The 13,620-nt window shown below is 43.2% G+C and overlaps 1 protein-coding gene across 3 annotated transcripts in view; it reads left to right on the forward strand.

Moving 5' to 3' along the window:
* beat-Vc (beaten path Vc) overlaps positions 1 to 11,067 on the forward strand; it is a 44,693-nt gene extending 33,626 nt beyond the window's left edge. The window contains exons 5-6 of one of the 3 annotated variants that reach the window (XM_017157889.3): positions 9,911 to 10,187; positions 10,451 to 11,066. In XM_017157889.3, the coding sequence (XP_017013378.2) occupies positions 9,911 to 10,187; positions 10,451 to 10,512 (339 nt within the window). In that variant the 3' untranslated portion in view covers positions 10,513 to 11,066. Of the gene's footprint in view, positions 1 to 9,910; positions 10,188 to 10,450 lie in introns of all 3 variants that reach the window. The other 2 variants (XM_070216888.1, XM_070216889.1) reach the window with 2 other exon arrangements.
* The last annotated feature ends 2,553 nt before the right edge of the window (positions 11,068 to 13,620 follow it).

The following is a 13,620-nucleotide window of genomic DNA, read 5'->3' on the forward strand; positions in this document are numbered from 1 at the left end:
GCGATGCAGGTTCGTTGGGCCCATCGAAGACGCTGTGCTAGGGTGCTTTTAGACAAATTTACATATTAATTTCTGACGAGATTAATTGCGTGGCTTACACGGGTGGTCATTGTCAGAAGACTAATGAGAATTTCTACTGAATCAATACAAAGGTACGCTACGTAAGCAAGTACCGCAAATTTACTCTACAAAAACGTGAAGCTTGACTTTAAAATAGGCAAACACTAATCTAGCAAACGTCGCAGAGAGTGATTCCCATCCTCGATCTACTACTGCTTCTCCTGTGCGGTTCCTGATCAGCTTACTACACACGAAGGGATCTGCGTCTTCGCATGTCAGACAACAGGTCTGTTCCTCTGGGTTGTCCTTCCTTTAAATCATCAGCCTTTTGCGAGGCTTATTCCATCGGCAAGCCGCACGTGGCCAGTACGGGTGAAGTGCCGAGTTGCTGCGCTACGACTCGCCTTCCAAAATATCGGCTCTATGGGCTAGCCAGAGCTGGGTGCTTCGTTGCCGCGCGTGGCGCGTGTTGGTGGGGCGATGTAGGCGCGTAGCAGGTGTCACATCCGGTAGTCGCTCACTTCCTCATCCGATCACCTTCCAGAAGATCGCTCGATGGTCAAACCAGAGCTGCGTGCTTACATGCCGCGCGTGGCGCGGGTTGGTGAGGTGATCATCAATGGTTGGAGTGGTGTTAAGTCCTGGTACAATAACCTTCCACGTTGTCGCTCTATGGCTTCGCCAGAGCTGGATAGGTGGATGCCGCGCGTGGCGCGTGCTGGTGAGGTTATGCACTTCTTCAAGTCGTCATTCAGGTGGTTGATCTTTGAGATGATTTTAGGCCGCACGTGGCATGCGGTTGGTGAGGAGCCGAGCTACAGATTTGCGTAGTTGGTGGGCAAACTGCAGCCTCGGTCACCTTCCAGAATACGGGCGCCTTTCGCTGACCAAAGCTGCGCTCCGCGAGACACGTGTCCGCAGGTGGCAACTCCGCCGTGGCAAATTGGCTCCAAAATCTCTCAGAAAATCTCGTCTTGGCCGATGAAATTACAAACGGCGTGATCACGCCGAGCTGGCGCTGATGTAGCCGGGCGGCTTCGACGAAATCTCCTTCCTTTTTCCTATTACGAAAATACACTTTTCTATTTACACTGCCTATACGGTTAAGCTGGGTGCTAATATTTACCAGTAGTTGGGGCTTTAAAACAACAATGATCCTCTCTCAATAAATCACTTCACAAGTTCAAAGGAAAACTAGAACACGTGGTGTATATTTTTCCGTTCTTAGTTTTGAATTTACGATAGTCGTATGTCTGTACTCATTCAGAGTTTGAAAAGAAGTGAACGAGACTTTCGTCGCGTGAAGCTGGCTGTACGCGGCGGCGTTGCCAAACTTCACGTAACGGGATCGTTCCAGATTCCGTTTGCGTTTCTGCCTTCACACGTTTTTCTACGGTGCGCGCGATAGAGAGAGCGCTATGCCGGTGCGCTAGTTGTGCGAGCGGTTCAGCTAGACGATGCTCGATGCTCTTCAGCTATACCCTGCGCTTAGCTTTTGGGCATCTACGAATTTACATGAATAATGACTTTTCTCTACCTCTGAAAACAAATTTATAATTTCGTTTTTCGACTGGCCCCCACACCACAGTTAACTCAGCAAGAGATTGAACTCGCCGAGGGGTTAACTGAAAGAAAAACAAGGGTCAGTAAACACCATATTATCTACGATTCAGGTTCTAATGTCTTTCAAATGGTATACGCCTAAGGACTTATTTGCTTCATTTGCTAACTCGTAATATGTTGGGCTGATCTTCTTTGTTACCGTTGCTTTAATAAAAACAGGTGCGAGTTTGCTATTAAACTTTTTCCCCGCATTACTTTGAGCGAAACTGCGTGCGAATACGGTGTCTCCGATCTTCAGGTGAACGGTTCGGCTGCGCAAGTTATATACCCTAGCATTTGCGGCGTGTGATTCTGCAACCTTCTTTTTAGCCTCCTGACGCACTATTTGCAACATGTCAGCTGTTTTTAGCGGTACATCGTCGGTTAACAAATTCAAATTTCTGAGCAACTCATAATCCTGTCCGTTGGCTATCATGTTCTGACCAAAACAGAGAAAATACGGAGAAAATCCTGTACTTCGGTGTATGCTAGATCTCAAGGATGCGCTTATCGCGTCTATGTTTGTATCCCAATTCGTATGGTCAGTACCGATATAAGCTCTAATTGCAGCTAGTATCGATCTATTCACTCGCTCACTTGCGTTAGCTTGTGGTGAATAAATCGCTGTGCAAATATGCTTGACTCCAAATTTCGTTAGAAAAGCTCTAAAATACCCTGATTTGAATTGCGACCCGTTGTCCGTCAGTATGGACTCTGGTGTGCCGAAGGTATAAAAAACGTGCTTTTCAAGAAAATCACAAATCCTTTCGGAAGTAAATTTCCGCAACGGCTGTAAGAAGTGAAACTTCGAACAATGGTCTACAATTATCAAAAGTCCTATATTTCCTTTCTTGGACCGTGGATATGGGCCAAGAAGATCCATATAAAGCCTCTGAAATGGACGATCAGAAGTTGTGGGTCTCCCCATGGGTGGTCTAAGAACTTTGTTAGGGCTCTTTGTTGACTTGCAAATAGAACAATCTGAGACAAAGCTGCGAATTTGAGTAACCATTCCTGGCCAGAATAAATGACGTCTGAGCTTCTCGATCATTTTGTTCATGCCAATATGTGCGGCATCGGGTGAATTGTGCGCGCGTGTTAAAACTTGGTCGACAAGGTTGATTGGAACCCAAAGTTTCCATGACTCCTCGTCTGGCAACACATCTCCCTTCGCTGGTTCTGTTCTCTTATACACAAAATTATCCGCGACCCTGAGATCCGGAAGCTTTGACTGGTTGTCAAGAATCTGTTTTCTCAGTTCGAGATATTGCTCTGAATTAAACTCTTTTGATGTTAAATCAATAATGGGTCCTCCATCAGCTATGTCAGATACTACTTCTTCGCGACGCGAAAGTGCATCGGCAACAACATTTTCTGATCCACGGCGATGTTTAATCGTGAATGAAAAACCTTGCAGACGAATGGACCATCTGGCTAGACGGCCGGATAAATCCTTTTGTCGCATTAGCCACTGTAGTGAAGCATGATCTGTTATAACACAAAAATCTTGCCCCTCAACGTAGGCTCTGAACTTATTGATGCCTTTGATGACTGCTAAGCACTCTAGTTCGGTGACTGAATAATTTCGCTGTGCCTTCGACAGCTTCTCAGACATGTACGCTATAGGTAATTCGACTCCATCTTCATTCTCTTGCGCTAGAACACAACCAAGCCCATACAGGCTTGCATCGCAAAGCAGTATAAACTGTTTCTTGAAATTCGGCGTCCTCAAGACTGGAGATGAGATGAGTTTGGACTTAAGCTGGGTAAATGCTTCCTCCGCTTCTTCTGTCCAAGTAAGAACTTTGTTTTTCTTGAGCAGGTCGGTTAGTGGAACGGCGATTGCGGCATAGTTATCCACAAAACGTCTGTACCATCCCGCTAGACCAAGAAATCTACGCAACTGTTTGACGGTGGTGGGTGCAGGAAACTTTTCGATCGCGCTTACTTTCTCTGGATCGACTTTTAACTCACCATGACCAATGACAAAACCTAAGTATCTAATTTCAGTCATGCAGAACTTTGATTTGGCTATGTTGATCGTCAGGTTTGCATCACGAAGATAACCTGCGATCTCTTCTAAGAGCTTCATATGCGACTCGAAATCGTCAGACAGAACCAGGAGGTCGTCTAAATAAACAAAGACTCTCGTACGCAATTTTGCCGGAATAACCAAATCCATTAATCTACACAAAGTTTGGGCAGCATTACATAGACCAAAGGGCATCACCTTATATTGGTATAGGGGTCTGTTCGGTATTGTAAATGCTGTATACTGTCTGGACTTCTCCTCGAGCGGTATCTGCCAGAAAGCGTGCTTCATATCAAGACCTGTAATGAACCGTGCGGGAGGTAAACGGCTGAGTATCCCGTCTATGTACGGTAGTGGATAAGCGTCCTTTACAGTTAACTTATTTACTTCCCTGGAATCAAGACGCAAACGAACTTTCGGTCCTTTCCTCACGAGAACACAGTTGCTGCTCCACGGGCTTTTGGATTCTTCAATAACGCCTAACGCTAACATATTCTCCAACTCGGAAAACATAAGGTTTTCTTTTGCCGGCGATATTGGCCAATGACGCTGCTTAACTGGTTTCGCGTCTGCTACATCAATACAATGTTCCATCAAATGTGTTCGACCTAGACCGTTCTTTTCGTAAGATGGTAATTTAGCTATAACTGAGTCTAGTCTTTCTTTTTGCTGCGGTGACAGCTCGTGAACTTTGGGCATCTCAACGGCTTCGTCCTCTCGACCTACGTCTAACTCCGCCACTGAGACTTTGTTATCCATAATCTTACTGAGTAAACCAAAATCACGCCAGAAATCTATTCCAAGATAAACATCTTGCTTAAGATCTGGAATTACAAAAAACTTTACCAGCTTGGTAATTTCACGATAGGTAACTTCAAATTCAAGTCTTCCGACAACTGAAAATTCGGCGTTGTTTGCTGTGCGAATTCTGCCAGAACACTTGCGCATTTTCGGGTGCTGTCCTAATTCTTGGGCTGCTGAACCACCGATGCAACTTATGGACGCGCCTGAGTCCAATAGAGCCACATAGTGATGGTCAGCTATGTTGATATCTGTGTATAATCTGTTATCAGAATTCATAAAGATCGCGGAGATCAGCTTTTGGCGACTTCCTCGAACTTTCTTCCAAAAACTTCGTAATCGTTTGGTTGAACGTCTGGGTTTAGAAATGCGACTGCAAGAACTGACGTCTCCGAAGATTCGTTGTCTTGCGGCTGCATATCTTGCTGCTCTAATGTGATATGGCTGGGGATATTTGACATTACTGGTTAAAGATTCGTCTGGGTGGTTGACTGACTTGTCCGGAGTTAATACTACTAATTGTTCTGTTTGGGTACCACTGTCGGATTTTACTGCCTCGGATGCGACGTGTGGTTCTTGACCGACGCATCCAACGCGTAGTTTTCCGAAGGGTTGCACTTTTGGCATTTGGGCTTGTACATATTTTTCGCTCCACATCCGTAGCAAAAGATGGTTCGAGCTTCGAAACACTCGTCAAAACGATGACCAAGCTTGTCGCAGTTCCAACACTTAAGTTGCTTGCGTTGTAGTGCCGCTACTTCAGCTGATTCGCTGTCGTCAAAATCTTCTTCTAACTGAGAAACGAAAGAGCGTTGATGAAAACTACCCTTCATCGGTTGCGCTTTCATTTGCCTGCAAAACTGTTCGTGAGTTCGGACTTCTTCCCTGAGCTGAGCTAAGGTGTCTATATGCAAATGCATAAGTTCGTACCGTAGAGATGGCTTTGAATGCCGTATGAGAAGCCTAACTAACGATTCTTCTGAGATCGGAGTGTTCAAGCGAGATGCGAGCTTTTCCACTTGGAATTGGTAATCCTCAAAAGGTTCTTTTTCGGCTTGCCGCCTGTTGTTTATGGACTCCCAAATGTCCATGTCAGACTCACTTTCCTTGAACTTGTTACGAAACTCTCTACAAAACTCTATCCAACTAAACTGATGGCACGAACGATGGAACTTCCAGTACCATTCGCTCGCTTTGCCAACGAAAAATAAATGCAAATGGTCGCATAGAAGCTGACGATCTCCATTTAAATTCTGTTGAGCTAATGCCTGTACTCGATAAAGGAACTCCTCAGACTGTAAACCGTCTTTGGATCCATCAAACTTGATGTGCCAGCTTTGAATAATGTTCGGCACTTTTTCTGGCTGCACTGTGGAATCTGATCTGTTGACGCGCTGAGCATTTAGGCGAATATCGTGATAAACTGTTCCTGCAGACTGAGCTTCCCCTGACTGATCTTGCCTTTCGTTCATTCTCCTATTTGGAGTTTGAGCAGAACTACCAATCTGTAGGCTTGCTACCTGCGCACGAATAAAATCAGAAAGTTCTTGCCTAAGGCTACTTTGTTGTGCTTGCATGGTTGTTCGCACTACTCTCTCAATATCTTCTAGATTCTCTGCCCTAGAAGTGTCTACAATCGAATCTGTGTCCAGACTACGTTCGTGATGATCCTCTGGATTATTGCGATTCGACCTCAGTGTCATTCCTGTACGTTGTCCAGCGCCTCTGCGTTGACCTGAATTTCTACCTCTTCTCCCGCTTCCTCGGCCTCTGTTGGCGTTATTATTTGCGTTACTGCTGGCCGGTAAGTCGTTGTTGGCAGGATTAGCTTCTCCTGTCCTTCGATCAGCAGCTGACAATTCCGCTAACAAGTTGTTGTTTGACAAAGATAATTGTTGTACGGTGCACTCCCGATTGCACACTGGGCATCTATTTGAATCAAGTATGTAATCCCTGATGCACTGATGATGGAATGTATGACCGCATGGGGTGGAGGATGTTAAATCGTTTGCGATCAATGGTTGTGTACAAATCGTACATGATGTAATCTCGCCGCCTACTGCGGCTGGTAGATCAAGATTGCTGTGACGCAATGACATATCGACAAAATACTAAATGCTTTGTGTTTGTTATTTACGAATTTAATTGGTCCGTGATTGATATTACTACAATGCTTGCTCGCTATATGAATTCAACTTCCTAATGTTTCTTGATTGCTTGCCAAAGTAAACTAAAAATAACAAAAAAAAATGTTTTGAAGGCTTGTTCTTTTGAATTACGCTTTCTGAACCGGTCAAAGATCGAATTTCCTCCCACTTTGCAGTTCCGTTGGACAGATGGTCGTAATCTAAAAACAAGTTTACCGAAATTCCGTAGAATTGAGATATCAAGTAAACTGTTGGTTCCGGTCGATTATTCCGTACAAAGCTCGAAATACAATCGCGATTCCTAGACACCTGATTTACCGTCATCCAAATCTACAAATATTTTCTAATTGTGTTTACTTCCTAACTCTACAAGCTTACATGGTCCCTTGAACTGAATGGTCGACCCAATCCGTAGATTCTCGAATCGCGGTCGCTGTTCCGGCTTCGAATTACAAGTGATCATTACTTAAACTGAGGGAAAGAAAATAAACGTCAGCAGACTCTAACACAAATCTATTTGAAAACTAATAAAGCAATACGTGAAGCTATACCTCCTCCTAGTAGCCTGCACTTAGAAATCAACCGATTTCTAGGCGGTTTCGGTTCCTATGGACGTAAACTAAGGTTTGGCCCCACGTTGGTGGAGATTCTGCCCCACGTTAGTGGAGATTCTGCCCCACGTTGGGCGCCATTTTTCTTTCTTATATGTAGTAGACAGCACCACGAAAGTGAAGGATTGGCATACACACTCGGATGCTGTTACTAAAATTAATATAAGATGTAGCCGGCAGCAACGGTCTGGAGCCTCGGGTTGCCTCTTGGTTCTAGACCTACGCTCACTAAGTTATGGGAAACCTAGTGTATAGAAAGATTCGGTTTCGTGCACTTCTAGCATTGCTCTGTGCTAAGCTCGTCGGATTGTCGTGGGTCTTCCTCGTCTTTTCCATAACGCGTGCTGTACTACGTGAAAAAGTTTTAAGTGCACTAAACGGTATCTACAAGGCTCAACAAAAATGAATGGGTGTACACGGACTATGGGTACACGGACGGACATTGTAGGCAAACGCAGATCACGAAATACTGGAAGTTAGGGTGGCTTGATGTTATTCGCCCCCTTTCTGTACCCTCCCTACCATGATAACGCGTGAGATATTGTTGACGGTTATCCCTTATTCAATGTTTATTGGTTCATTACATTTTCAATTCATATAGCTCCAGCATTGTGTGTTCAATCACGAACCTAGATTTACAAAACTATTCAAACATAGTTGAAATATTTACCATAATTAACAAAAGATCATTAAATTCAATCATAATTTCAATACAACTTCAATTCTCTCTTTTCAATACCAAACTCAATTCCGAATTACAGATAATTGCTACACTGACTTCATAACCTTCCGTCTAATATGCACACACAATAATAATACCATTCAAATATATCGGTAAAAGTCAGGAAATCAATATAGTGGTTTAAAGATCTCACTTACGCAAAAACTCCGGCGATGCAGGTTCGTTGGGCCCATCGAAGACGCTGTGCTAGGGTGCTTTTAGACAAATTTACATATTAATTTCTGACGAGATTAATTGCGTGGCTTACACGGGTGGTCATTGTCAGAAGACTAATGAGAATTTCTACTGAATCAATACAAAGGTACGCTACGTAAGCAAGTACCGCAAATTTACTCTACAAAAACGTGAAGCTTGACTTTAAAATAGGCAAACACTAATCTAGCAAACGTCGCAGAGAGTGATTCCCATCCTCGATCTACTACTGCTTCTCCTGTGCGGTTCCTGATCAGCTTACTACACACGAAGGGATCTGCGTCTTCGCATGTCAGACAACAGGTCTGTTCCTCTGGGTTGTCCTTCCTTTAAATCATCAGCCTTTTGCGAGGCTTATTCCATCGGCAAGCCGCACGTGGCCAGTACGGGTGAAGTGCCGAGTTGCTGCGCTACGACTCGCCTTCCAAAATATCGGCTCTATGGGCTAGCCAGAGCTGGGTGCTTCGTTGCCGCGCGTGGCGCGTGTTGGTGGGGCGATGTAGGCGCGTAGCAGGTGTCACATCCGGTAGTCGCTCACTTCCTCATCCGATCACCTTCCAGAAGATCGCTCGATGGTCAAACCAGAGCTGCGTGCTTACATGCCGCGCGTGGCGCGGGTTGGTGAGGTGATCATCAATGGTTGGAGTGGTGTTAAGTCCTGGTACAATAACCTTCCACGTTGTCGCTCTATGGCTTCGCCAGAGCTGGATAGGTGGATGCCGCGCGTGGCGCGTGCTGGTGAGGTTATGCACTTCTTCAAGTCGTCATTCAGGTGGTTGATCTTTGAGATGATTTTAGGCCGCACGTGGCATGCGGTTGGTGAGGAGCCGAGCTACAGATTTGCGTAGTTGGTGGGCAAACTGCAGCCTCGGTCACCTTCCAGAATACGGGCGCCTTTCGCTGACCAAAGCTGCGCTCCGCGAGACACGTGTCCGCAGGTGGCAACTCCGCCGTGGCAAATTGGCTCCAAAATCTCTCAGAAAATCTCGTCTTGGCCGATGAAATTACAAACGGCGTGATCACGCCGAGCTGGCGCTGATGTAGCCGGGCGGCTTCGACGAAATCTCCTTCCTTTTTCCTATTACGAAAATACACTTTTCTATTTACACTGCCTATACGGTTAAGCTGGGTGCTAATATTTACCAGTAGTTGGGGCTTTAAAACAACAATGATCCTCTCTCAATAAATCACTTCACAAGTTCAAAGGAAAACTAGAACACGTGGTGTATATTTTTCCGTTCTTAGTTTTGAATTTACGATAGTCGTATGTCTGTACTCATTCAGAGTTTGAAAAGAAGTGAACGAGACTTTCGTCGCGTGAAGCTGGCTGTACGCGGCGGCGTTGCCAAACTTCACGTAACGGGATCGTTCCAGATTCCGTTTGCGTTTCTGCCTTCACACGTTTTTCTATGGTGCGCGCGATAGAGAGAGCGCTATGCCGGTGCGCTAGTTGTGCGAGCGGTTCAGCTAGACGATGCTCGATGCTCTTCAGCTATACCCTGCGCTTAGCTTTTGGGCATCTACGAATTTACATGAATAATGACTTTTCTCTACCTCTGAAAACAAATTTATAATTTCGTTTTTCGACTGGCCCCCACAAATGTTGACAGAGAACTGGGACAGGAGACCGGCTGAAAGTCACGCCCGCATGTGGCTCACAATTCGGCTTTTAAACCCAGCGCTTTACATTTCCATTTCCGTTTCCGTTTGCTTCCGGCCACAGGCACCTGGGCACAGTTTGCAGCCGCAAATCAACGAAGTCACACGCAGCGTGGAAGGCTTTCACCTGTTCGCCAGCCACCTGCAGTTGCGCCTCCACCTGGACGACCAGCGGTTCATCAGCAAGAGCGAGATGCTGGAGCTCCGGTGCACGGCGGACATCATGGGACTGGCGGCGGTGAAGAGGGAGAGCCGGGTGCGGACCACCATCCTGGCGCTCAAGGACGCCGGAACCAAGCAGCGACTCACCGAGAACGGATCCTGTATAACCGGCCAACCAGGTGAGTTTAAATAAAAATATAAACAAAATTAATTTCAATACAAAGTGGCACTATAAAATAGCAAATAAATTGTATTTTACGTTTGAAAAATTATAAAGTTGTAAGTAAGGTATCTATCTATTATTTTATATGATTATTTGCATTATTCCGGTTTCATTTTTTATCATATCATTTAAAATATATATTTAAAAATATATTGAAATTAATAATTTCTTTATAAACTTTACATACTATACGATATCATTATATATTGCGTTTTTCAGCCTCTTTGGCCGCCTGGCTTCTGAGCCTTGTCCACATTCTGCGCTGGCACTCCCAGAGTTAGTGGCTAGCATTGACGGGAGCTCTATTTGTAGCCTAAGTTTTCAGGATTTGTCTCAAGGAGCACACACTCTAAACTAGATAAAAAAAATGAGACGGAAACGGGCGCCAAATAAATTGGGTGATTCGCACCATTTCGAGCCAAGTGAAAAGTTAACAAGCCAAGGCAGCAACAGTTGAATTTGTATATAGTCGAAATCGAATTAGTCTAGGTCCGAGCAGGAAGCCCAGCCATTTCCTACATAAGTGTAATGCAACATTTATTTATGTGTGAACAAGCAGCCATCGGAAATGCGAAGCCGAGAAAATCAACACAGGATGAAAACTATGAAACTTAAATTAATATATAGGTATCTAAACGTAAAATTTGCTACCAAATACGAATATATGTCAGAATAATTTCAATAGAGAAGGTAAATTCGAATATCAACAAATTTACACATGAATATTTGAGCACAGAAAAAGGAACACACACAATCAATGGCAAGTAAACTTAATTATTGTATGTGAATTGTTAATTGTATTAAAAGATGTATGGGAAATAAATAAATACAAACAAAAAAGACTAAGTGTCCAAACTAAGCTCAAATGATTTTTTTAAGTAAAATAAAATGTAAGCAAAGGTAGGTTACAATTGTTAATAATATTTTTGCGAATTTCATTGCAGATATTTAATTTATGGGTTACTGTTAAACATACTTTTTCTTTTGGAACATTACAAAATAAATCGATTCATATATATTTATTGGAGCCATGGACACCCCTGGCAACAGCATTATATGGGGGTTCTCTGGGCCTTGGAAAGAGTTCCCTGTAGCGTAGACCTAAGCTACCTAAGTGGATCTCAGATGGAAAGGTATCCCACACGGAACGGAAGTCGATATAATCTTTATCCTTATTTATCTCCAGTCCTTTTTCTCTACGGAAGTTTTTACGTTTTTTATAAAAAGTCCACCACAGGAAGGTCAACGCCATGGAAAGACGAAACAGATGCAAATATCGAGGTAAATTAGAAGTTTCTGTATAGGCTAATATCCCTTGTATCAGACAGCCGGATGTGTCCCAAAGCAGCGTCAGCATGAGATAAACCAAAACTACGTGGAGGATTGTAAATCCTATGAAATTTCTCACTGCGATTCTACGCTGTTTTCTGATCCTGCCAAGTGGTCCAACTTCAAGAATATAAGTGTGCATGGCAGTTATAAAAATCACCGAACTGGGGTCTGGATCCTGGCAGCTCATCGGCTGCCACACATCCCTTCGAAGGTAAATAATCTCCATTAAGAAAAGTATCCCAATGTAAAAGAACTCACAACATATGGAACAACCGTGCATTTTAAATTATAGAAATCACTGAAAATTTTTACGATCAAAAACAACTTATATTGAAAAAGGAAAAGCTAACTTTGTTAAAAAAATACTAAACTCTGATCTCGATTAATTTTCACAAGCATTTACGTTTAGAGGTTTTGTCAACTTGATAAATTAGTGTTGCTTAATCTTTAAAGTGAACCTTCTTTCCCAGAAATCTACTCATGAATGGGACAAAAAATCTCAACTCGCATGCCGAACCTAATCTGAATTCCGGAAACCCAATAAGGACTCCTAAGGAAAAAACCGCTTATGCCCCCATTTCCTTTCCTGAAGTCGTTTACCTAACTTATGGCAAACAGATACAAACAAACAAAGGCGCAGCCAAAATGAAGGGAAAATGACAACAACGGAAAATTCGATTTAGCATCCCCCAGAAAATAAATATAAAACCAAACACTTTACAGGGCAGTGAAAAATATTCAACGCATTAGGGCAAATCCGGGCTAAAATATGCAATGGCCAATGGCCGCCGCAGGTAAAAATGACAGCGAAATAAAAAAAATCAGTAGCAAAAATAACAAGAACAAAAACTGTCAGGCATTGACCGAAAATTATGCATAAAATTGCCTTAGGCCCCGTAGCCAAAATAACCAAAAAAAAATTGGAGCAAACAAAGATAAGTTCCGCCGTCTGTTGGTTTGGGCTCCAACTTGAGTTCCAGCTCCGGATCCGGATACGGCTGTGACCCCCGCTCCTCCCCTCCCGCCACCACCTCCTCATCCCTCGATTTGCCGCGGGCACATTAAATGACGGAAGTAAATAAGCTTGACAAATTTCCACTCATCATTTTTGCATTAATTCTGCCTCCTTTTAGGGCCAAACCGACAAACCAACAGCCAAGAGACACGGGCACTGCACAAAAAAATGTCCTTTGATTAATCAAAAAATTTACCACGGCCAGTGGGATGGGATAAAACAACAACAGCAAAAGCAAAAACAACAGCAGGCAACAAAAAAAAATAAGAAAACCCAACAAATTGCCAAAGAGGCGCCGCCGGAGCTCCGAGGGATTTTTTGAGTCCAGGACGAGACGCCAAAGCAAAAACCCTGCTCATGGAAAGGAAAACCCGAAGCAGTTGCTCGACAATATGCACTCAAAAAATATTTTGTCGTTCTTCTTACTAAATTATAACTAATTTAATTAATTCTTTGTATATTTTTGTCAAGAATTCTGAAAAAAAGTATTATACAAATGGATTACAGCTAAAATATATCATTATTTATATTAATATTTTGAATATTATTCTGTGCTTATTTATTTTACTTCATTTAAAAAACAACATTTAAGCCGAAAAAACTTCAACTTTTCTTGATTTTTAAAATCGAAGAGCCAAAGACAAAAATGGTAACTCAAAATACATTTTAAATTACAAGTAATCAAATAGAGGTATTGCTATGTAGCTCACAAAATTTTAAAGACTATTAAAAAGATTCACAATTAAAAAAAGTTAGAAAATAAAGATCGTAAGGAAAGTAATTTTCTGAGTGCACAAGGACTTCTGCTCCGGAATACACAGATAGAGATGGCAACAAACGAAGATTTCACAGATTTTTGCACGCGATTTGTCAGCCCGACATTTCCGGCGACATCACCCTGGGCGGGAATTGGATTTGAGGTGTTTTTTTATTTTCACTTCTTAGTCCTGTATTTTTCGGATGCCGCAAAACGAGCGACAGTCCAAGTTGATTTAGTAAGTCACGTGGCCGCGTAACTGTAAATTGCCTCATCCGGGGTTTT

Source organism: Drosophila takahashii, chromosome 3R (genome assembly GCF_030179915.1).
Source record: "Drosophila takahashii strain IR98-3 E-12201 chromosome 3R, DtakHiC1v2, whole genome shotgun sequence".
Lineage (NCBI taxonomy): Eukaryota > Metazoa > Arthropoda > Insecta > Diptera > Drosophilidae > Drosophila > Drosophila takahashii.